Below are 25954 nucleotides of genomic sequence, written 5' to 3'. Positions count from 1 at the left end.
CATTTATACACACATATATTGTATTATATTATATTATATATTGATTAATTGTATACAAATGTACAAAAAGTTAATCTTACACAGTGACTCTTATAAACAAGGAAAAGGAAGAATCGGGAACAACATTACAAAATTCAAAAACACAAATTTACATTTTGGGAAAAAAATGTTTACACATCATAAAAAACAAAATTACATTAGGTAACACTTTTACCAGTCCTGAAACTAATACATACAAATATACAAGAAACGAAACACAAATTTAGAAATGACACAGCTGGTTTCTGACTCTTCAGCACCACCTGGTGGAGGAATTTATATGACGCTTAACTCATTAATAAAACAACTACAATGCAAATGAATCCATTAAATCACATTTAAAACCTGCAGAGATTAAATGGCTTAAAATAAAAGTCTATGCTGCTTTAACCCTCCCTCAAATTCAACCTCTCTTTTGATTGTTCTTTCTTTCTTTCCTTCCTTCCTTCCTTCCTTCCTACCTCCCTCCCTTCCTTCCTCCATCCTTTCTTTCCTTCCTTCCTTCCTACCTCCCTCCTTACTCCTTTCTTTCCTTCCTTCCTTCCTCCCTCCATCCTTACTCCTTTCCTTCCTCCCTCCATCCTTACTCCTTTCTTTCCTTCTTTCCTTCCTTCCTCCTTCCTTCCTTCCTCCCTCCTTACTCCTTTCCTTCCTTCCTCCTTCCTTCTTTCCTTCCTTCCTTCCTACCTCCCTCCTTTCCTTCCTCCCTCCCTCATTACTCCTTTCCTTCCTTCCTCCTTTCCTCCTTCCTTCCATCCTTCCTTCCATTTGTCCTTCCTTCCTTCCTTCCTTCCTCCCTCCTTACTCCTTTCCTTCCTTCCTTCCTCCTTTCCTGAGTTAAGCTTTGTACTCAGCTAGTTGATTTTCTACATATATATATATATATATATATACATATATATATATATATATATATATATATATATATATATATATATATATATATATATATACATATATATATATGTTTATATATCTATAGTTTATTTATCAGCTGAGTAAACATACTGGTGGTATTTTGCACTTCATTGCCACCATAAGAATCCCTTCTCCATTCATAATAAATGATTAATAGTATTTATCCATACATTAATTTTCTTTCATAAATATATCTATAGAATATAAATATAAATATATATATAATATATATATAAATGTCTTATATATAAACACATTCATACATTTATGCATTTATATGAGGTTAATTCCTAATAATTTTCTATACAGTCACTTTAATATATCAATGTATTAACTAGTTATATATATATTTAATCCCTTCTCCACTATCCATTCATATTTCTGTATATATTAACTGTGTTTTTACCTACAGTGCATCCTTCACTTTCCCCACATTTTCTTATGTTACAGCCTTTATTCCAAAATGGGACCTTCAATGCTGCAGAAATGTTTTTGGTACTCTTTCCCCAGATCTGTGGCTCGATACAATCCTGTCCCAGAGGTCTACAGATAATTATATATACAGGTGTGTGTGCCTTTCCAAATCATGTCCAATCAATTTAAATAACTACAGGTGGACTCCAATCAAGCTGTAGAAACAGGAAGCACCTGAGCTCAGTGTGTCATAGCAACGGGAGTGAATATGCATGCAATATTTCAGGTTTTTTATTTTTAATACATTTGCAAAAATTTCTAAAAATCCCTTTTCGCTTTGTCATTATGGGGTATTATGTATAGATTGATGAGAAAAAAAATGAATTTAATCCATTTTGGAATAAAGGCTGTAACATAACAAAATGTGGGAGAAGTTGCATTATATGAGGTTAATTCCTAATATTTCTATATAACCATATATACAGTCACAACTTCTCTTTATCATATATTTAATATATAAATGTATTAACTAGTTAGATTTATCCTCTATAAATATATATATTTAATCCCTTCTCCACTATGCATTAATATTTCTCTATATATTAACAGTGTTCTTATAAATACACATATGTTCTTATACACATATATAATTTGTATAGTGTTGATTTGTATGTAAAAATTGTGTTTCATTGACTTCTTATCTTTATTATATATAAAATATATCAATGTATCTTGTAGAAATACATATTATATATTAATTCCCTTCTTATATATGTAAATGTATTCAATTAATCAATTATCTTGTGAAGTTAAATGTGTTGAATTCATCCTGCAGTTTCACCGTCATTCCACTAGGGGGCGGTGTGCAATAATAAATCCTGCTATAACTACACTTTAAGTGACTTTTCTTATATTTATAACTTAATACAACTAATTATTTAACTTTTCATGATTAAAAAACACAATGAGGAAACATAAAACACGTCACACACCGGAGTTATTCAAGTAAGAGTGACCAGGTTTTTAATATCTTAAACATCTGTGCAACATTGTTCAAAATGTTACATCACTGCATGACCTGTAATGTTTCACAATATTTACAAAAAAAATGCTGCTTACATCAAACCATTTAAAAAAAAAGAAAAAAAAAAGAAAAGTCCAAACAATCTCAAAATAATGGACTCTTGACAAACTATCCCTAGCCCACATTAATGCAAAAAAAAAAGAAAAGAAAAAGAAAAAAAAAGAGCAATCAAGTGCACATCATACTTCACGCATGTCTATTTTTTGTAAAGTATATATTAGTGAGAAAATATATACTTAATTACAAGTTGATAAAATAAAATACTGACAAATAAAAAAGGTAGGGAGCGGGAAATCAGATTTAAGAGAGCAGAAAATTAATAAAAAATAAAAAATAAAATCACACTCACACCTCAACACACAATCACAGGCGGGGGGGGAGGAGGAGGAAAAAAGAAAGAGGAAGAAAAACCATCTCAAAACACACACACACACACACACACACACACACACACACACACACACACACACAAAAAAAATAGAAATGTTTTGAACTCTTGACCACAAATAACATGAAACTGATAAAACAGATCCATAACACATGGGTTCCCAACACGAGAGCGGGTTCCTGCATGTCATTGCACAAAAAACGTGTGGCAGCGGAGGAGGAGGAGGAAGAGGAGGAGGAAGAGGAGGATGAAGAAGAGGATGAAGAAGAGGAGGAAGAAGAGGAAGGCAGAATGAACTTTACCCGAAAGAGCTCACGTGTTCTTGTCACATTTGTTTTCTTTAATAACGGCAAATTACAGTAAAATAAAAATTTAAAATAAGTGTGCACACTGAAAAAAATAGGACGTTTTGAATGAGACAATTACCGTAAATGTTGTAAAAGTTGACCTAAAAAATTGAACAAAAAAAACGTCAGATTTTTTTTCTTCAGTTTTGAAAAGAAAAAGAAAGAAATGTCGAGAGATCACATCAAGGAAATACAGTACATGAATAAAACACTTCAAGGCTCCTTTTTTATTATCATATTGAACCAAAAAAAGGAAAAAAAGGGGAAAAAAAGGTGAATTTATGCCATAATTGTATCTGGAGTTTTATATTTGTAGTGTTTTCTTGCTTTTACTAACTTTTCACTTCGGAGTGTAAAAAAACGGGTAAAATTTTTATAGTTTCAACTGAAAAACTTCAAGTAATTTCCATTTTTAGTGAATAAAAGTCAATGATTTATGGATTTTGAAGCTGTTACTGGAAGGTTTAACGTCTCTCTCTCTCTCTCTCTTTCTCTCTCTCTGTATATGTGTGTGTGTGTAAAGCTACAAATAAATTACTACTTCATGGCTCTCAGGTTTTAAGGTCATCTGAAGAAAAAGAAAACAAAAACAAAAGACAGATTTTCTTTTTTTAAGCACGTCAAAAGAAGAAAAATCTGGCAAAAAAAGAAAAGAAAAAAGATGCAGTTTTTTTATATGAGCTGTTGATCTTTTTGCCATCGGTTTAATATATTGCACTCGATTTAATTTAATATTGTAGTGATTTCAGGTCGGTTTTTGATCGGGAGGAGCAGCTGTGTGTGTTTAAATGTGTGTGTGTTTAAATGTGTGTTTCCCAAATACTGCGCAGCTATAGTAGTGTTAAAAAAAAAAAAAACTGCATTTATTAGCAACATAAACGCCTTTTTATCCTTTCTTTCTTATTTTACTTTATTTTTAAGACGTGCATATTCATAAATAGTTTTTTTTAACGAAAGAAAACAATGACACACACACACACAATCTGTAACAAAAAGCCTCGCTGTGGAAAAATGAAAATAATAAAACAAAAAGAAAAAAAGAAAGTGTTATCTGTAAATATGCTCACTTCTTAAATAAAAAAGGGAACATGACCTTTTATGTTTTTTTTGTTGTTGTAATGGACTCTTGAATACATGATCTAAAAAAAAAAGAAAAAGAAAAACATACATATACACATATAAGGCTTGAGTTCTCAACTCTTGGTAGTATTATTGCCATCTAGCATATTTGTAAAGCTTAAAATAAATATGGAGTACTGTACATAAATAATTTACATCAATAAGCAAAAAAAATAAAAAGAATAAAAAGAATACAATAAAACAAGGCCCCTAAAAAAAGTGAGAAATGTTTCACCGCTCTTTAAAAACAACAACAAACAAAAATCTAGTTTAGTGTTGGTTTATGATCTAGACTCTTTGACTTCTGACGTTGGTTACTCTACCTAAAGCTAATCGCTGTGGCAAATACGACTACAGTCATGATGGAGAGAATAAAAATAAAAACATAAAATAACTGTACAAAACGAGCACGAGAACAGAAATCACATCAATCGATCAGTCAATGGTTTATCGTGACTCTTAGTTGTAGTTGTAGCAACAAAAAGAAGGAAAAATACCACCTTAAAAAACAGCAAATTTAGTGTTTAAATTGTATTTTTTTCTTTACTTTGGATAAACTGGCCGAATGTTTAGCAGGAAAATGACCTGCAGGCTGTAAGAGAGATTAAATTAGGCTTTAGTTTGTATTTATTAGAGGAATCAATACCTCAAATACTGTTTATTGTTAATAAAAGCAGCAAAAGCGATAGAAAAAACACTAAATGATGATGATAATGAGATAAAATGAGGGCTTGAGTGTGATTTTATGTTGCTTTAATTTTAAGCTAAACTCACCAGTGACACCTGCATTAAACTTTCAACTCTCCAGGTGTTAAATCTTAAAGACCGTGTAAAGTCTATTCAGACATTGTCTTCTAAACACATTAAATAGATCATAAATGTATTTCTAAAAAAGGTTTAAAAAGCATTTCAACCACTCTATTTAGCCTTAGTTAAGTTGTAGTGTAAAGGCTAAAAATCACATTAAGTGACTTCAGTAGTGTTTTTGACATTTATCACTCACATATTTCACTTCTGAGTCTATTATTGTGTCTTTTAAAGCGGCGTAATGTGCTGATAGCTGTTTAAAAAAACTCAAATATCAAACTGTATGTGTTTTAACTTATTAACTGTGTCTCAGTTTATTGATCGAGGCTCCTACAGTCATCACTTTTAACGGTGGGAGGGAAAAAATAGTCGTTTGTTGCAAGTTAGAGTCAGAGTAGATTTCTTATGTGCTTATTTTTGACATCTATCACTCACATATCTCCCTTCTGAGTCTGTTTCTGTCTCTTTTAATGCAGCATTAGTTCAGTAAAAATCTCCTGTCTGATAAACTGGTGAAGGTAGTTTCAGATTAAGCCAATATAAACGTAATTATATGGACCTTAAAGGTGATTTTGGGCTCAGCTGGTGCAGCAGCCTGCAGGAATGCCTAAACGTCCCAAATCGTTGCTGTTTTAAAGGTGGATTTTTCCCCTTTAAAATCGGCAGGTAACCAACTTTCTTTCATCTGCCGGTGACGATAATCAGTAAACCCCCCAAAAAAAACAACAACAACTCACCAGCCAACCAGATGAATTCACACAAATCTATCAGGCGAGGGGGGGAACATTGAACACTTTCTGCTGGTAAAGTTCATTCTGGTTGTTCTTTTTAAATCTTTTTTTCTCTCTTCCCAATATAAATGAACACTTAACTGTTGTGAAGTGACTATTGTAATATGGAGAACTCATATATACTCATGCCTGTTCCACTGCTGTTCCCTTACAAAACAAACAAAAAAACCCAACAAAATAAACAAAAATTTAAACAAACAGCACGTCTTACAGTTCGTCATATAAAAGCTTTAGGCTGTATTCTTATTTATCCTATGCATGCGGTCGTATGCAACCGCATTTTCTGAATAGAAACCAAGACATTGGTACACTTCTTCTGCTTTGTTTTTGTACAATAAAAGATAAAATGTGCATTAGGTACGCTTGTACATGACATTGTACAATATTTACATACAATTCTTAATAGCATGAAATTTCAGGATTATCTATATACATATTGAAAATGTATCAGAAATATTTGGACTGTCTATTTTTCTTAAATATGTAAGGTAATGCTCATAGCTTCTTTTTTTTGTTTGTTTTACTATCTTATACTAGAAAAAAATAGTTAATTCAGTGAACTGTAGACAAATTGCAACCATTGATGTTTTTCTCTATTTTTTTGTGTTTTTTTTTCTCTTTTATCTTCTTCTTCTACAGTTAAAACTGTATCGGTGATTGGATTTTGTTTTCCAGCACCGTCTGTGGTCAGTCATTTAAAGTCAAGTTGATATCATGGAACAATCCGATGATGTACCACTGAAAGTCCGTATATATGTGTGTAGCACCTGTTAGAGAGCTCAGATCGCACCAAAGGCTGAACGGACGAAGTCTCCGAAAGGCTTTGAGGAACGTTCTTGGGCCGACACATTCAATGTTATCTGGATATCTTCCTCCTCTTAGGCTTGGGGAGCTTCATCTGACGATCTCTCTATGTGACGGTGGGAAGAGAGAAACGTGAAGGTGATTTTAGGGGTAAAAAACAGCTTTAAACAATACTTTATGAAGGAAGGAGGTGTAAATGACTCACTGTGCCCGACATCTTATCCAGCTCGCTCATGGCCTCGTGGATAGCAGCTTCCAAGTGATTATTCAGTTTCCCCGGTCTGTCGAGACAACATTTACATTTTACATCATTGACATTTTAAAAGCAGGGATTCGAGTGTCGTTTTGGTTTCGGGACACGTCGCCAACGACAACGGGCTCTTGTTGTTTTTTGCCTTTCTAAAATCTAAAATACACGAGCTAAAGTGTAACAAACAGACTAAAAAGTGTGTTTTTCTGCATGCTTGTCTAACCAGCTTTCTACATTCAATAGTAACTAAGAGCTAATATATTTGTAGTTAAATACATTATGTTAAGCTACAAATATACATTATATTGTGGTGATTACAGAGTCTGTCCTGCTCATTGTTGGATTTGTTGGACTAAATGTGCCCTACCTCTTTATTTCTCTCTCTCTAAATGGCTTTTGTACTTATTATTTATTGGTTTTTTTATCCACGTTGTTGCTGCAATACTGTAAATTTCCTCAATGTGGGACTAATAAAAGGAATATCTTAATCTTATGTCATCTACATGAGTCATTAGTTGGTGAGGATTGTCAACTTTTCCCCCTGTGACCAGCACTGAGATGGCATATGAAGTACACAACCAACAAATACATATTTAAAAAACCCTGTTAGAGGATTGTGCAGTTGGTTAGAAACATTTTAAAAGTTAGTTTTATTCAACTCAGGAACTGTTTTATCCTAAATATCTTGCAGAAAGCTTAAAAAAGAGTTATTAACTTTTTTCAATCTCTGTCTGAAGTCAAGAGGTACTTAAAAAAAAATCAACTATTTGGAGCAGTAAATCTGCTGCTGTTATCACTGTGAACCTGAAAGCTAGACGGGTGTAGCAACAGTGACTCAGGGAGGGTCAATAAAATCAATATGAGTCACACAGACACAGTACAAACACGTCACTCTGGTTTGAGTTGCAATCTGTAACTTTCAACATCAACAAAAAAACAGACGTTTAAAAAACAACAACATTAATGTTGCCGTTTACTGAAGAAACAACACGATAAACAGCTTTACTCACTTCAGGCCTCTTTTGGCGGCTCGGTCAAGTGCCTCCAAGTCATGAGTTAGTGTTTTTAGTTTCTCTGGTTCTACCTGGAGGGACACAAGAGAAAACATCTGAGTACAATAACAAAAAACACGATGCTGAATTAGGTTCATGAGCCTGTCTATCAGGTATTACCTAAATTTGGCAGGTGAGACGCTGCTATGATGGCTGACGGACAAAAAGAAGCTTTTTTTCCCCCTCATCTGACTTTTCAGTGTTACAGTAAATTTCCATCTGGGAACAACTTAGTTAAAGTTAAATACAACTTATTTCATCATCTTAACTTTCTGGCAAGCGACTGTCTTACTCTGGAATATAATTATCTGTAATCTAAAGCTCTACAAAACTGTGAATTTGGTTTTATAGGGAACATTTCTGGCTGTAACTTTGTTAAGTCTGAAACCTGCTGCCGCTCTGCCTTCTTATTTAGTCTGAGAACACGAGCTGGCAGGTGAAACAATGACAGGTGGTCACAGTTTGGTTGCTCACCTTGGCCTGCTCCCGCAGCTGCATAGCAGCGCTGTGCACTTGTTCATCCCCGGCCAGCTTGGCAGGCCAGTGTGGGAAGCCCTTCAGCTGGCCCCAGACTCCCAGCTCTCCCATGTTCCATCTGTCCAAGGGCCTGGACCGGTAGTGGAGCAGCTCCGAGGAGGGAGAATCGGGCTGCCGCAGGTCCTCCTCGCTGCTCAGGCTCTTTGTGTCCGAGGGGCTGGGGGCCATACCGTTGAAGTGGCCGTTGTAGTGGCTGTAGTCTTTGGCTGTGGCCAGAGGTCCCTCCAAGCTGGTGGAGGAGCTGGGCGACTGGTCATCCCCCGTTAGCTCCTGCCGCGGGGGGCCGAGGACTTCTCCGTAACCCCGGGTGGTGAAGTGCGGCGTGGCGCCGTTAATGTGGACGCAGCGCTCCACCGTCTGCTCCAGACGCTCCTTGTAGTTGGCGGGCGTCCGGCTGCAGTTGTTGAAGCGATAGCCGTCGTCTAGGAAAGCCTTCCCGTGAGCCATAGCCAGGCCGTGGTCGTTGGAGCCCTCAGCGGGGCAGGGCGGGGCGGGGGCTAAGCTGGCGGGTCGCTCCATGCAGGGACTACTCCTCACCTGCGTGGAGCACTCCAGAAACTCCTCGCCACCCCAGGCGCTGTTGTTGCTGTGAGCGTCGAAGCCTCCGCCGTGCTGCGTCTCCCCGTCCCACTGCCCCCTGGGAGTCCCGCGTCCAGGTGAACGGAAGTAGTCGTTGGCGTCGGGGCCGTCCGGCGTTCTCTTCCCCGGATCCATGTTCTTCTGACCTCGTCCCAGCCTCGCCTGCCTCGGTCTGGGTTGCTGCGGTAATGCCTCCACTTCCTGGTGCCCGTGCAGGACGGCGCTGACCGCTTGGGGGAGGTTGACCGGCTCCCCTATCGAGGCGGTGAAGGCACTCATGGCGCTGAGAGCGGGCACCGGGCTCGCCTGTGTGGTCCCGCTCACTGTGGTTGTTATGGTAACGTGCATGCCCTTGTTGGCGGCGTCCACCACGGCTCTGTAGATGGCGTCCACCGACTCGGGGCCTCTGCCGGGACCCCTGTCGGAGCCAGGCGTACCTGCTCTTAGCCCCTCGCCTTGGGGCTGCTGCCCCTCCACGAACTGGTGGTGTGGCAACATCCCCTGCTGCAGACACAACAGCACAGTCACACATTTGAGTTTTTTTTTATACATTTATTGCTAAAAAAAGCCCAAAAAGTGACTCATCATCCTACCTGGTAGTTCTGGTAGAGGCAGGCCATCGCGTTAGCGTTGCTGTCTGTGTACGACGGGTTGTCGGAGAACTGCTGCTGGCCCTGGTAGGCCGGGTGCGAGGACACACTCTGCTGCATGCCCTGGTGGACCTGCTGCTGGTACATCTGACCTCCGCCGGGGTTGACGTGAGGCTGCAGGCCGCCCATGCTGCAGCCGAGGGACAAGGGTTTTCCTGCGTGAATGAAAAGAGGCAAAAAGGTAAAAATCCATGTCGATTTAAACTGGGCCGAGAGAGGGAAGAATATGCTGTTATATCCTGTTCTCACCTGTCTAAATAATACAGAAATAGGAGAGATGGCCAACACTTGAATTGGTGTGAATGCTCTTTTATAAATAGATGTCTAAGAAGTCTCTCTCCTCTCTGAGTTTGTTTGATCTTGAGTTATTTAGTCTCTTTTTGTGCCTTACACATACACACATTCACACACCCGTACACTACAAGTATCGCCGGTGAACTGATATACATACTTAAGTTAGTTCATTTGAATAAATGTGTTTTACCTAGTTAAAAAAGATAAACATGGTCTCCATATGTTGTCCTACTTTTGAGCCAAGTGGTGACAATATCAATAAATAATTTAATGAACTTATAGTGAGTTTTGAAACAGGATCATTGATATTTAGAGTAAGTAACTGGTGAGAAATGTGCAAAATTACACAGGTTACACTCTTTATTTCAATGGATAAAGAGTAAGATGCATATTTAATCACAATTTGGACACAAATATTATTTTTTAAACATGAATACTGAGCACATCTTTAGCACAGGATGATTTTAGTTTGATCTTAATCTCATTTGCAGGCTGTAGCTCGATGCAGCACTGAGTAGTTGTGTCATTTGGTGAAAAGAAGTAACAGATTGTACCCGATATTAGTAGATATGCATTATTAAAAAAAGGACATGTGAATGCACAATTTAAGCAGACTTTTGTGGTAAATCTGCACTTCCAGCTGCATTTATATTGAGGCTTTTGAAAGTGATTCACTGTATGAAAAAAGAAGAAGTAAATCTATTTGGGTGGTTTTTGCTACTTTGGGTCAATGTTTTCTTTGTGTCCATGTGGTTTAATCAAATTTAAAGGGGTTAAAATGGGAAAGGCATTCAGTCTTACTTTTGGATTAAAAAAAAGGTGCAAATGTCATTTCAAATGATATAAAACCAAAAAAAATACAAAACGTACATTTTAACAAACCTGATGCTGCTTTTAAAACTGTTTTTTAACATATTTTTGAATTGCTCATCTTTGCCAACCCTTATTTGTCACTGACCTTTTTACTTTTTTCTGTACTGTTTATGCAGTTTATGTAAATCTTTCCTCTGCAGAGCAGTTGACTGTAATTTATACCTTTTCCAATTAACTAAAGCCACAAGAAAGAAAAAAAAATCAATGGTGAGTGTTTCTCTAAAGAGGCTTTCACAATTACACATAAAAAAAAAGAAAAAGTTGCACATTAACAATCTGTTGCACCCCCAAAACTAACAGACGGACACGCTGCCAGACGCTCAGCACGCACGCGCACACACACGCACGGTCTTGTTAGCAGAGCGCACGAACGAGGAGGACGTGAACATGAAGAATAGATATATTTATGCATATATATGGAGGCCGCAGATGTATCAATGAATCAAGGGAGAGCCCGGCAGCAATGTTACGCAGACAAAGCCGAAGCAAATACAAAATCTCCGAGGCCTGACGCTGTGTTTAGAGCGTGTGTGTGTGTGTGTGCGTTAAGAGAGTGTGTGTGTGCGTTTAGAGAGTGTGTGTGTGTGTGTGTGTGTGTGGACGAGTGGTGACTGGAGCAGCTGGTGCGATGCTACGTAGCTGAAGGGCAGCTGTGTGTGTTCTCCATTTTTTCCCCTCCTCTCTCTCCTCTTTTCTTTCTCTCTCTTTCTCTCTCCTCTCTAACACCGAGAGCCATGACTCGGCCAACCCCTCCACCCCCACCTCCACTCCCCCTCTTTTTTTTCTTCCTCCCCCCACATCCTCTGCTCCTGCTATGATATAGTGACGGCTGTTGCCGGGGGAGGTTGCCATAGGAACCGAGTGATGATTGGTGGTGCTGTCCGCTGCCAGGAAGCTTGTTGGGGTGAGGAGGGTTTGTGTGTGTGTGTGTGGATGGGGGGGGGGGGGGTTACGAGGGTCGGGTGGTGGTGGTGTGATGTGGAGGGGGAAGAGGAGGAGGAGGGTTAAAATGAACTTTGGGGTATTTGTTGATGGCAGTAGTGGAGGAGGGGGCAGCGGGGCAGCAGGGCAGCGGGGGTTGTTCAAAGCTCACTAGCTGTCTAGAAACAGATGGTTAGGGGCTAATGCTAAGAAGCCACTGACGAGGCCACTTTCAAAGAGCTTTCATTGCTCTTAAGATGCCCGACATGTCATCCAAATTAGCTTCAAGTAGAAGGGGGGGGGTCTACGCAGCTACTCAAAGACGTAACATCTGCCATTTGGTGACAAAATATTCTTTTATCCCCCCGAGAGTCTGCCCAGTGCTTATGTGCTTTTCCATCTGAGGAGCTGAGGTGGTCATCTGTGAGATTCTTGCTGGTTTCCTTTTATAATTTATGATCTTATTTATATAAATGCGTAATGCTGACATCAAACATCCCTGCTGATTACACAGGCATGGTTAGTAATAGTAGTAGTAGTAGCTTTAATGGATTATAAATAAATAGAGAATAAAGTGGTGTAAGATTGCTAAACATTGTCAAATAAAGCAGATTTTAGTAAAAGCTCTTTGAAAATGAAGGATGTAATGCATTAAAACATGCTTGTCTGGCCTTAATCTTCAATGTTCAATCGATTCTGGTGGAAAAAACACATAATCTAAAATGAAAATCCAGCATTGACACACAGGAATCAATACATTTTCTACCTATCAGCTAAATGATTGATGTCATATGGAGGAGAGTGTGTGATCTGTGTCTGCTGACAGCTTCATGTTTAGTCACATGTTTAGTCACACGACTGCCTACGAGACCGAGGAGCTTAAATGTAATTATTAGTCATATTACATTATTGTTATAATTATGCTGAAAAGTGGCAGAAAACAAGAGAGCATAAGTACAAAAGGAGCTTCATAATCTTGCATAATTTAAACAAACATAACAAGCAACAGGAGGAGGCAACAGGTTGCAGCTCGTCCATATGGTGCTGAGTCACACGGGCCTGCATGATGATTCAGAGAACAGAAAACAGCAGCTTCAGCCGTATCGATCTTTACTCGGCCTTTAAACGTGTAAGGGTCAGTGATCAATAAGGGTGCATCTTAAGAAATAGTTTTATAAGCAGCATCTGGTTTGTTAAAATGTACATTTTGTATTTTTGTTGGTGTTATGTCATTTGCACCATTTTTTAACCACAAGTAAAACTGGATGCTCCTGAAAATGTCAAATGGTGTAACCACAAAAGAATGATAAATATTAAACATTTTATCCACCTACAGTGTATTTAACTGGACGTATACTAATAATAACTTCATTTTAAAACATCAAAGTGTCTTTTCACTTTTTTGGAGTATAGTATGAAAGTATAGTTTCTGCTCAAATTTTCACCATTGTCATCCCAGAAAGACTACACGCTTGTTTGTAGAGTCACTATGAAGATATCATGTTTACACCATTTGACATTTTCAGGAGCATTCAGTCTTACTTTTGGTTAAAAAATGGTGCAAATGTCATTTCAAATGATATAAAACCAACAAAAATACAAAATGAACATTTTAACAAACTGATGCTGCTTCTTAAACAATTTTTTTAAACATATTTTTGAATTGCTCATCTTGCCAACCCTTACTTGACACTGACTCATAAACCTTTAACCTGTGAAAATTCAAGGAAAGTCGAAGTATATAGGATGCTTAAATTTTCACCCTGTCATCCGTCAGAAAGACTACACACTTGCTATGAAGATATCAACATTTCTAAATATCAAAACTACCAATTTTTTCACATATTTCTCTTCCGCCCCACTGGCGATAAACATCAAGGACCACCTGAATTTCAATGACTTTAACCTGAGAGAAAATATACAGAATAAACTGGACTCCTTCCTGCTGATAAGGACAGGTGGCCTGCAGCAGACAACGATGATACTATCTCTGTTATAAAAAACACACACATACACACACGAGGACACACAGAATACATAAAACTCATCGTCCAGTCCAACAGCAGACAGGAAAAAAGAATAAAAAAAGTAACGTCTCTCACACACACACAAATAAACAGAAGCACACACACTGTAATACACACAGTCATTCAAACACACACACACACACACACACACACACACACACACACACACACACACACACACACACACACACACACACACACACACACACACACACACACACACACACACACACACACACACACACACACACACACACACACACACACACACACACACACACACACACACACACACAGAAGACTAAACCCTCATCAAAGGCTTCACTCTGGTCTCTATTCAGGGTCCATCGTTACTATAGCGACCGGCTAGCCGAGGAGAAGCTCTTTTTAGGAGCGGGCCCTATCTGGGGCTGCTTCTGCCACCCCCTCCCCTTTTAAAAAGCGTGATGCAGGATCCCAATTTCCATCTTCTTACACCATTGACTGATGCGAGCACACAAATAAAACAAAAGAGAAACACTGGCTGACTGACAATTAGCCGCCGTGGCATCCAATAGATGAAGAGGAGGGGGGGGCCTTGCTCATTAGCTCGGAGATACTGGAGGAGCCCGACTGTCTAGGGCTCAGGGCCTATCACCTAAATCTTTTTTTGGTTTTAGCTCATAACCGTAGAAACCGCATCTTCATCCAGCTCCTATTATATCATGAGGAAAGGGAAGAGGAAGAGGAGGAAAGAGAGGTGGATGTATACTCGTTAACTTCACGAGACATCAACGCCACCCTGTCTAATGTCACCAATAATCATTTTTAAGATTATTTTTGACAATTATGCTGAGTTATTCCAGAGGCTGCTGAGCTTTTAAATCTACTAAATGGGTTTTTTGTGTCTTATTTCCTTTTCTTTAATGATTTGAGGAGCTTTTAGCATCTTATTTCTTTGATTGCACTTTCAAAACAATCAATAAATATGAGACAGTGGTGTAACACTAGTCAAAACAATGACTGTAATCACCATCATGCTCTCATTATAAAAAATAAATTGAATTATTTTACCCAAAATCTAAAATGTCAGAAATATGTCCTATGTAGAAAATAAAGAGATAAAAGGAATAAGTGTGTTCTTAAAATGTTCGAATGAGTGATTTAACAACCATTGTGGTAATTTATCAATTTTTCTCTTTGGTACAAATGAAATTAAAGCGAGATATTAAGAGTCATTAATAGACAAGATAATAGATCAAATAGATTAATAGATCATCTCTGCCTTTCTTCAATGAGGAGAAACACTTGTTTGGACTTACAATTACTCATTTTGAGTTTAAATATGATACCGTAACGTAATTGACAAAAACAATGTAATATTCAAATTCAATGAAGAATTTATATTGAATACTATAATTTTATCATCATGGCTGCTAATTTACTGAAAGGTTTTTTGGATTTTTATGGCCATAATTTGATGCATCGACCTTGTTGGTTTCTGACCCAAATCATCAGCTGACAGTTCAAAAAAAAATCACCTGTAGATTAAAATATTCTCTCCTCTAATATCTCTTCTTCTCTCTTTGTAAGGATGATTCTTGGCATCTAAATCAATCAGTCAATTGTTTCAGGTCTCCTACTATCACCTATAAATTATGTTATGCGTTAGTATTTTGATTTGTGAAAGCAGGACTGGACTCTGCAGAGTGTTTTTACTCTTTGGTGAACTTTTTGTGAATGAAAGTCGCCCTCAAACGGAGTGAAACGTGCAGCATTAAGTGGCAATTTTAGTGGTATGGATTATGATAGTGTAAATGAGCCACTTATGAAAGGTTTACGAAAAATAAAGGTTTGTTGAATCTGACTTTGAACACTCATCTGAGCAAAACTCAAAGAGAAAAGTCAGAGTTTTAGGATAAAAATACAAAAAAATGTTGCATGAAGTCAAATATCTCAGTTTCAAAACATAAAATAAACTCAGCTCCACTGTTTCTCCTCCAAAAAGTACACATCTAAAAAGCTGAACGATGGTTGTGATAATTTTGCTCACACCTAACACCCAATAATTCACGATTTTGATGATTGAAGACATTATAATCAGCCGTTTCTTTGACAGCAGCTGACATATTGGACTGTTAAAGACGTCTCACCTGTGTCAGAGATGCTTCCATCTCCGCCTCCGTGTGGCATCACTACCATAGTCCGTCCTATACTATGAAGGAGGTTCTGCTGTGAGGGGTGAGGGCCAGGATGGGACAGTGGTGGGGGGTTAGTGTTGGGGCGTCCCAGCGGCATGCCGTCAGGGCCGACCAGTCCACCGCCGGGCCCCATAGGCCCACAGTTACTCATGGCCGAGGCCTGCATCTGGGCCATCATGTCGGGGAACTGGCCTGGACGAGAGCCCAGGTGGCCCCCGGAGGTGTCCAAGTTCTGGCAGTGCTGCATGGGGTCACTGGGGACCCGCAGCCTCTGCTGGGTGATGAGGTTCTGCTGAGGGCCTCCGGGGACCATGGATGCGGTGTCACTGTAGTGCAGCTGCGCAGCTCCTTGAGGACCGGATCCCGGGCCGGGGCTGAGGCCGGGACGATGGCTGCTCCCCGCCAGGTTGTGGGAGCTCTGGCAGCTCATGGACTGGAGGAGCTGGGCCATGGAGGTGTTCAGGGGGAGGTTTCCAAGTCGGCCCACTTTCCGCAGCTGCTCGGTGGCGCTGGGACCCGGCATCAGGGGTCCTCCCATGCCTGGTTTGTTCAGCATGTAGACCATGTTGTTGCCGTTGTCGTGGTTTACCGGCGCTCCGCCTGACGACTGCTTGCGTTTGCGCAGCGGGTCTCTCTGCTGCGCCATCAGCTTGTCTCTCAGCGCCGCCCGGCCGCTCTGACCTTCAGGAGTGTTAAGCAGCATGGTGGAGTTTGGCGGGAGCATGGGGTTTAAAGTGCTGTGCCCCTCCATGCCTCGAGAGCTGCTCATAGAGCCAGGGTGCCCGCCGCCCCCTCCGTTACCTCCACCACCTGCCCCCATGCCTGCCATACCAACACCACCACCAGCCATGCCAGCAGTGCTGTTGCCAACAGCGCTGAGTTTGTTTTGATTTGCTAGCTGTGCTTTGGCTGCCGCTGACAGGAGACTGCTGGCGGGGAAGGAAGCAGCATTCTGTTGGTTGAGGATCTGGTTGAGGGGCATCCCCAGGAGTCCTGGGTGGCCCTTCTGGGAAGCGCTGGGGGTGGCCATAGAGGATGACGAGGAGGAGGAGGAGGAAGAGGTGGGCGAGTACATGGGGTTGTTGTGCTGCTGGGCCATCGAGTTTCCCATCCCAGAGAGCAGCTGGGAGTCTTTGTACTGGTGATGTGGGTCAGTTTTGTTGGTGGAGGGGCTGGAGGGCATGGCCGGCCTGGGAGACCCCATGGCCGACCTCGGGGAACGAGGGGGGACCTTCATGGTGCCACACGGGCCCTGGTGCCCTGAGGGCATTGCGAAGTTCCCGTGGTCAGAGGAGGTGGAGGATGAGCGTGAACGATGGGGGGAGGTCTCCATCCTCCCATGGGCGGGTCCAACCATGTGGACAGGGGAGGTGACAGGGGAGGGGGACATGGAGGAAGCCGGACCGCCCTGTTGAGTCCTTTGAACGTGGCCGCCATGCCCCACAGGGCCAGGCTTCCCTGTGGGTAAAGGTAAGTTGCTTGGCAAGGGAACGATGACGGGTGGGGGTATGTTTACATTCATCACCGGTACCTGAGAGTGGATATTAGGCTGGAAGTTGGAGGGGTTGGGGGCGTTGGCCAGGGACTGGCTGACAGGCTTGCTGGGGATGGGGTCCAGGATGCCTAGGGGGTCTTTTTCAGACATCAGTTGCCTTTTCTGCAGGGCACAGGATGGTGGTATGGATGGAGGGGGAGGTACAGGATGCACAGGGGGCTGCGTTTTATGGTGGAAGGGGGCACGGGGCATTTCCATACCAGGGGGGAAGTTCCCCCGTGGCATGTTCATGTTCATGACAGGGCTTTTGGCAGTTGCCGTGGGGGAAAGGGGCGTGCTAGTCCTCCCTGTCATGGCACAGGATAGCTGGCCCGCGGGGGAGCCGTGGAGCATCACGCTGGGTGGGGAAAGAGGCGTCCTAGAGTTCCCGTGGATGGAGGCTGAGCCGGGACTGCCGGCTCCTGGAAACCCACAAGGATTGGTCCTTTGAAAGCCCTCGGGGCTGCCCAGAGTGTCCGTGCTGGGTGACTGTGAGCCATCTCCGTACAGCTTAGCACTGGAAGGAGGTGGGCTCAGCATGCTACCGTACCCCGCCCGGTAAGGGGATTTGGGGCCTGGTTCCCCACTGGCCAGCCTCTGAGGCCTGGTGTACCCAGAGTAGAGCTCTGGCTGCTGGGCTCCACCCATCTCCTGGGGTGGATACAGCCGCTGCTGCTGCTGGTGGTGTCCAGGTGCCATCATCATCTTGAAAGGATTCTTGCAGTCCGGGCCGACAGCGTTGGGCAGACCGTCGTGGGGTTTAGTCCTTATTGCCCGTTGAGTTGTGGAATGCGCTGTGACCACAGACGACGTACCTTCAGGGCAAAAAAAAGACACAAATACACCTTAAAATTAATAAAAACACCAAATGTGAGGCAGCAAAGTCACTCATATCTACAGCAGTGTTTTTAAATCCTGGTGCTGGATGTTTCCCTTCTTCCAAATCCCCTGATTCAAATGATCTGCTCATCATCAAGCTCTGCAGAAGACTGATAATGACACGCTGATTTGAATCAGGTGTGTTGGTGCAAGGAAACATCCAAAACATGCAGGTCTAGGATTAAAAAACACAGTGGTTTAATCTTTAGAAAAATATTTGAGCTCATAAGAGGAAAAAAACATTAAGCCTCAAAGCAATCAGACATTTTTTAAAATGTTTTTGAAAGCAGGCATACAAACCCCAAATCTACAATAACTTTTTATGTAGTTGATTCAAATATATTTCAATAAAGATTGAAAAGATCAACCAAATATTACCAATATTAAACTGGCTGCTGTTATTTTCTTCACTCATCAGAGAGACACATAAAAAGCTACAGCAGATAGAAGGAGCAACAGAAACCAGCTTCCATCTAAATATCTATGAAACTGAAATGCAAGATTTTGTTTTTATAGCGTCAGGATTTTAGATTATACTCGTACCTCCCCCTGGACTGGTCAGCGTGAGCGGCGGGTGCGTCTCCATGCTCCGGTGCAACGTGGCCACAGCCAGAAGCTTCCTCTTGTGAATGCAGAGTTTGGTGACATCTTCGTCTGCTTTCACATCCTCCGCTGTCCTCTGCTTGACAGCCGCCCCGGGGTCGAAGTTGAACACCTGAGGAACAAAAACGGGGGGCGGTTTGTGACTGGAAAATGTGCAATAAATTCATAGCTACAGAGTCAATTGTGCTTGTTAATAGTTTCCTCTGTATTTCAGCTTTAGAAAAGAAATAAAAGATGGATTAAATTGCGCAGATTCTTGAGACGACGTGGATCCAAAACGGAGGTGTTGTGCTTCACTTAGAACAGGGCTGCCAAACTCATTTTTAGTTCAAGGGACATATACAGCTCAATTTGATCTCATGTGGGCCGAACCAGTGAAACCATTGCATAATAACCTACAAATAATATATAATATATAAGTTCCTTGACAACATTCAGAGAGCAGAGTTTTAGGTTTAACTCCACTACTATCACACAATATCATGTCCTATTTTGCCTAAGACATGAAAATATAACATAGCAATAATTATTCAAATGTATTTTATTGAAGGTGAAAATGACAAGAACCATAAAAAAACAACAACCTCATTACTACTTATAAAACTGTAACATAACAATCTTATTAAAACTATCAATTTAACACAAAGCCAGACATTTATACAGCACCTATACAAAAAGTACACATAATATAACATTTACATTTTTGTGCATTTTGGGCCTCTTCAGGAAAAGTCGTCAAATTTCACAGTAAAAGACATTCGGGGCGTTTTTACAGCTGTTAAAAGTGGGTCGAATTTGACCCCCAAACAATATGTAAGGGTTAAATTGAAGCCACCTTTCTTTAAATATCAAGAGGAAACTTCTGAAGCAACAGAAAAATTTGAATTATTTTTCTGTAATATTCATACTTTACAAAGTTATCCAAGTGGGGCCAAATTGGACCCCTTGGTGGGCAGGTTCTGGCCCATGGGCCACATGTTTGACACAGCTGAAAATGTCAAATGGTGTAACCACAAAAGAATGATAAATATTAAATATTTTATCCACATACAATGTATTTAAGTGGACTTATACAAGTAATTATCTCATTTTAAAACATTAAATGAAAAGAAACATATTTTGGAGTATTTCTACATTTAAATTTTAAAGAATTGTATTAATATTGAGCAGGACGTATCCTAAAAACGACTTTTTTTTCCTAAATATTTTTGGACAAATTATGTAAAACTTATTATGAAACATAGTGTCGCATTGTTAAAAGTGGATTATATTTATCCCACATTCAGATTTTTATGAAGAAAAATACTGATTACACCAATTGACACTGGGTTGCATCACGTAATTGACCCTTAAACTAACTCAGCAGCTCAGAGTAATAATTTGGGTTTGATGGAGTTTAAATCTGCTGTATTATAATGTAAATATCAGAGCGGAGAAGTCAAAGTTTCCCCTCGATGAGACAATATCAGCCTGTTAATGTGCTGATCCGACAGACACGGAGGACAAATTTAGCATGGGGATGGATAATCGGTTGGATTACTGCATGTAATGTGATGCAGTAGACGTTTTGGTCCTTCGGTGAGATGAGCAGAAGTGGTCATCCTGAATTTATTTCATACATTTTAAGCATAAGGAACGTGTGTGGAACATGTGGATTTATGCTCCAGGAGAGGACTGGTGAACTTTCTATTTACATTTTCACATATTTCTCTACACTCTCTTGACCACGGCTGGCTAATGAAATCCATTGTAATAATAATACGACATGAATGAATTCAAGCTGGCTCCGTGAAGGACAAAAAGTACAAAACTTCTTTACAGCTACCTCTAAAAGCTGACAGGGGTGACTTATTTGATACTGAAGAAGATCACATTAACTACAGCCTGTCAGAAGTCCATTTTCACCTTTGTTTGACCACTTCCTCCTCTCTTTTTCTTCCCTCTATCCCTTCTCCCCGCCTCTGTAGCTGCGGTCAAATATGTCACACTTGTAATGAGTCCTATTTTGAAGCAGAGACACATCAAGAGCTGATTGTCTGCTCTACATTTATATTAAGTATCTGGTGAGACTTATTTTCAGTGACTTGGACGAAAAGTTAAACATTAAACAACATCGTCAAAATCTGCTCCAGACACCAATCAGGTGCTCTAAGCTTCTACCTAACAAAACAAGCAGCGAAATAGCATTTAATTATATTATATTAAATGATATGAGGTGTGTGAAATGTCATATGATACAATATCATGTCTTAACATCTCTTAAAACACTAACTATTACAATCTCCTTACAATTGTTGCTTTTTTAATGTTACACTGAATTTCAACCAAAAGCAGGAATGGGATCAAATTAACAATCAAAATTAACAAAATTAACAATCTATAAAATGATATGAGATGTGTCAAATGTCACGACTCATCCAATATCGACCAAACCAAAACATATCATGTCTTTACATCTCTTAACCCTTACATACTGTTCAGGCTGTTCTAGCCGGACTTCTCCCTAAATGTGATCCATGATCTACAAAAACGGAAATAAAATACATCTTTTTTTATATTTGTGCAGCTGATACACATTTATATATATATATATATATATGCAAATGTACAAATTTGACATATTTTTACATTTGAGAGCTTCAAAAACACCATATACACATTTCTGCTAGGTGTACATTTCCTAATGTGACCCCAGAATATACAAAATTGGCAATAAAATGCATATTTATTACCATTTTGTGCAGCTGATTTTCAGCCCCTCAAAAATAAATAGAATACACTGACAGCTTCATTAAGGATTAATTAATAACTGACGGGGATTTTTATCAACGCAAATTGGTGCAGAGACTAATTATGAGTCACAGTATGTAAAGGGTTAAACGACTAACTACTTAAAAAACTAACTACTTACTATAATGTTACACTGAATTTCAACCAATCCCCCCCAAACTAGACCGAAATCTTCTGCTGCGGTGCGCTTTTAATGACAGATACTTCACAACGACGACGATGATGATGATGATCCTGTCGGGGGTGCCGAAATATACAAACTGTTTTTTTAGTCTGGATACAGCGCGCTCCTTGTTCAGCTGTAATATTTTCAGAATAGCAGCATTTTTAGTGTAATTTGCGGATAGAGACTTCCACCATAATCTCTAATTAGGGTGTTTTATGGTGCACATTTAAGTAAGAGACAAGTCAAAAAATCTGCACCCGGCTGCTGCTGATATAAATGAATCAGGATAAATTAAATAAATAAATAAAAATTACCTTGTGCAGGATGAGTGGGCACTCCAGACCGCATTTGCAGGTTCCATCTGTCAGCAGGTAGGTCTTCACCTGCTCCAAGCTGGACAGCACCGAGCCACTGGGACTGCACACAGGGAGAGAAAACGCACACAAATATGAGATAAAGCTGGTGATGCACAACACAAATACTGCTTTCGTGTGATATTATATGCTGCAGCACTCATTCGCACTTCCTAAAATGGGCTTTCGAATATCATTTTATATATTTTTTAGGGGGGCTAAAGCTCCTGAACTCTAATATTTTTTGCATTAAACTGAATATTTTTATGCAGGAATATCACAAAAGGTTTAATGCTTTCCCCCCCGCTGTTACTTCTCAGAAGAGGAGTAAAAAAAAAAGAAACCAAGGCGCTCTGAAATGCTCCACTGACAGACATACAAATTATTTTTTTAGGTGGGTTAGCAGCTCCTTGAGGCTGGGTTTTTTTTTTTTTTACAGGCTTGCAACCATGAAATCAAACAGTAAAAATCCTTCACCTTCATAGCACTACATCAGAGGAATTATTTAAATCACCACCCATCTGAATTTAAACATTAAATGAAAATATTATGAGCAGCTATGAGGAAGGATGAGCCTTTAACATATTGGACAGTATCTTTAAAAAAAAATGTATATATAATAAAAAGCCAAAAAGTCGTCCAGTTTATATCCGAAAATCAATAAATCACCAAAACTCCACCATTAATGAATATATAATACTGCTTTAATATATCACTCTACAGCTGGAAAAATTAACTAATTATTCCGTTTTTCTTTCATTTCTGTAGTAAATAAGTATACCAAACATTAAGATATATGAGTCAATGATGTCTTTTTGTGTCCATGTGGTTTAATCAAATTTAAAGGGGTTAAAATGTGAAAATAAACGTATGAACGTGTAACCATAAAAACTTTGTACCAAATAATTCAACTTGCTAAAAAACAGTAAATTCTCAATAAAACACCATATCAACTCGTTTGGCATGATCTTACATTATAACTTTTTATATTAAATAAAGGTAATGGAATACAATTGTTCTAAATATTACATTTACTCTGGTAACCATGGAGATCATTCTTTTGTGGTTACACCATTTGACATTTTCAGGAGCATTCAGTCTTACTTTTGGTAAAAAAAATGGTGCAAATGTCATTTCAAATGATATAAAACCAACAAAAGTACAAAATGTACATTTTAACAAACCTGATGCTGCTTTTAAAACTATTTTTAAAGATATTTTTGTATTGCTCATCTTAACAACACTTATTTGACACTGCCTCTTATAACATTAATATTTTTTATTTGAACTTGTTTATATCTATAAAAGCTGTTAATATGAGGTATATTGAAGCAGTAAGGTAAAAATTAAGAGTGTGATTGGGAGGTCACAGCTGCAGTAGAGGTGAGAGAGAGGAGGGGGGGGGGGCTTTTCTGTTCGAGAAGGTCGGCAAAAACCATGAAAAATATCTCCACGAATGAATAAAGAACAGTGTGTACCGTCGGCCGTCTCTCTATCAAACATACACACTGATGAGTCGACAAAACAACCAGCGACTGAGTCATCCATCCCTGCTGCTGTGAGAATACTCACACTGTGGAGTATCTACAGTCGAACATCCCTGAGGCAAAACGCACAGCTTCAATTTAAAAAAAAGAAAATACAAGATAGAAAATACGAGTGTGTGCTGAGAGTATTTGGGGTGGAGGGGTTGGAGGGGGTGCGCGGTCACTGAAGTAGACAGGATTCTTTCCAAGACCCAAAATAAACCTGACACCAGCCGACTGCTTTAGTGCTTTAGTTCATTGTGGCTGGTAAACTCACACATGTTGGGGAGGTCACTCACTCACTAACTCCCAAAATACTGCTCACAGGATCCAACTCATTAGACACAACTGGGATTTTGTACGTTAATGGTTTCTTATACAGTCAAAATACAACAGAATGTGTTATTTTTTGCATCCATGGTTTGCAGTTTACCTCGATGAAGGGATTTTATTTTTTTACATCTGGTGGATGTGGAGTATGAGAGTTAAGGGATTAAACATGACTCCACACTTTGAGCATCATCTCCTGCAGAGCCCATCGATTAGAGAAACTCAGCCTATGTCATGTGAGGAGAGTAAAATACACCTGCTGGACACCGAGACCTGATATTTAACCACATTATACACTAGTCCTGATGGTCTAATTAGTTAAAAAAGATGCTTAACTGATCATTTATTGAGGAAATGTCAAACCAATACCTGTTTCCAGCTTCTCAGATGTGAGATTATTATCTTTTCCCGATTTAAAATCAATCTAAAAGCAAATATTTTTTAAGTTGTATTGAATTTTGGCATTGCTGTTAGACAAAATGAGCAATTTGAGGATACTAAAATAGATACAAAGTCATTAAGTATACTTAAAAAATCAAAACAACACATTGCTTATTTTTCCCAGTTTAATTTGCTTTATTGGCAACGATCGGTATTCAGACGCGGCGCTGCCAAAAACTTTGTCAAAAAGCCAGTTTTTCTAGGTCAAAACTCAGTTTAGTTGCACCATTTTTAAAATTAGTACTGAGATGATTCGTCAGTCAGTTGAAGTTGTATTAGTCGGTTAAAAAGGTGCATTTTTCACCAATTTTTGAACTTTTATAGACCCAAACATTTACATCCATAGTGAAACTCGGCTTCAGTTGCACCATTTTTTTAATTAGTACTGATATGATTGTTGAGCAGTTTAATATCTGAGTTTTCTGATTAATTTCCCCACAGATTTACCCTCAAATATCTCTCAAAATGTCAATGAATCCCTCCTTACCTTAAGTATGCGACCCCTCCGCCTTGCTCCGCCTTGCGCTGCCAGCCAATGGGGACCTGGACAGGGACGGCCTGCCTCTCATCTCCCGCCTCACAGTCCTTTCCGCCATTCATTGCTCCACCACTGGTTTTACGCTCGACACCTCAGAGGTATATATATCAGACATCAACGACCAGCAGCGTCTCCGCGATGCACGTCATGTTTTTCGTCTTCCAATGCCGCGGCGTGGGGTGGGAGGTGAAGGTGAAAGAGTTTGGGAGGGTTTTTAAAAAATAAGGAGGATCGGATAGAGGGGGTAAGGTAAGGTAGGAAAGGTGTGTATCCTTCAAAATGGGGGGGGGGCTCTTGCTCTTAAGGTGGAGCTGATGGGATGGTGGGATGGTAGGAAGGGTGGAAGGGTAGGGTGAGGCGAGCTCACTTGGGTGGGGGGGGGGACCCTACCCTTTTAGCTGCTTCATGGCTACGGCGCTGAATGGCACGTGGACTTCCATTACTGCATCTTGTCGTTTAGATTCAGAGCCATCCGATTCGGAGGGAGGGGGAGGCAAGAGGGGGGAAATTGGGGGAGATGCTTGCCGTTTAACAAAAAAAAAAAAAAAAAGGAGTGTTTTATTATTAATTCAGTCTTTTTTGGCGCCCAGATTACCGCCCCCCTCAGCTGGACTTCTTTAGTAGAGTGTCTTCAACATGTTACTGCTTCCCAAACGCAGTTGGGTAGTGGTATTCCCATGGTTCCTGTTGTGGAGATGGAGAAGAAAAAGAGAGAGATAA

The 25954-nt window shown here is 40.0% G+C and overlaps 1 protein-coding gene across 1 annotated transcript; it reads right to left on the bottom strand.

Moving 5' to 3' along the window:
- Positions 1–6409: 6409 nt before the first annotated feature.
- On the bottom strand, positions 6410–25492 carry LOC133976535 (methyl-CpG-binding domain protein 5-like). The gene is made up of 9 exons (XM_062414755.1): positions 25184–25492; positions 22361–22463; positions 19031–19202; positions 16027–18423; positions 9723–9934; positions 8488–9633; positions 7972–8045; positions 6917–6992; positions 6410–6817 (listed from the first exon to the last, which is right to left on the bottom strand). Exons 1-9 carry the CDS (start codon positions 25294–25296, stop codon positions 6764–6766), a joined length of 4347 nt encoding a protein of 1448 aa, XP_062270739.1. The 5' UTR covers positions 25297–25492; the 3' UTR covers positions 6410–6763.
- Between the last annotated feature and the right edge of the window lie 462 nt (positions 25493–25954).

The sequence above is a fragment of the Scomber scombrus genome, chromosome 24, assembly GCF_963691925.1.
Source record: "Scomber scombrus chromosome 24, fScoSco1.1, whole genome shotgun sequence".
NCBI classification, from domain to species: domain Eukaryota; kingdom Metazoa; phylum Chordata; class Actinopteri; order Scombriformes; family Scombridae; genus Scomber; species Scomber scombrus.
Note: the sequence above shows the minus strand (reverse complement) of the source record. Positions and strands in the feature narration are given on the sequence as shown.

Coding starts and splice junctions, on each gene's coding strand:
- LOC133976535 (XM_062414755.1), bottom strand. CDS start 25,296: ATGAATGGCGGAAAGGACTGTGAGGCGGGAGATGAGAGGCAGGCCGTC. Junction 18,424..19,030: donor GCTGACCAGTCCAGGGGGAG/GTACGAGTATAA, acceptor TTTGCCCTGAAG/GTACGTCGTCTGTGGTCACA. Junction 6,993..7,971: donor GCCGCCAAAAGAGGCCTGAA/GTGAGTAAAGCT, acceptor TTGTCTCGACAG/ACCGGGGAAACTGAATAATC.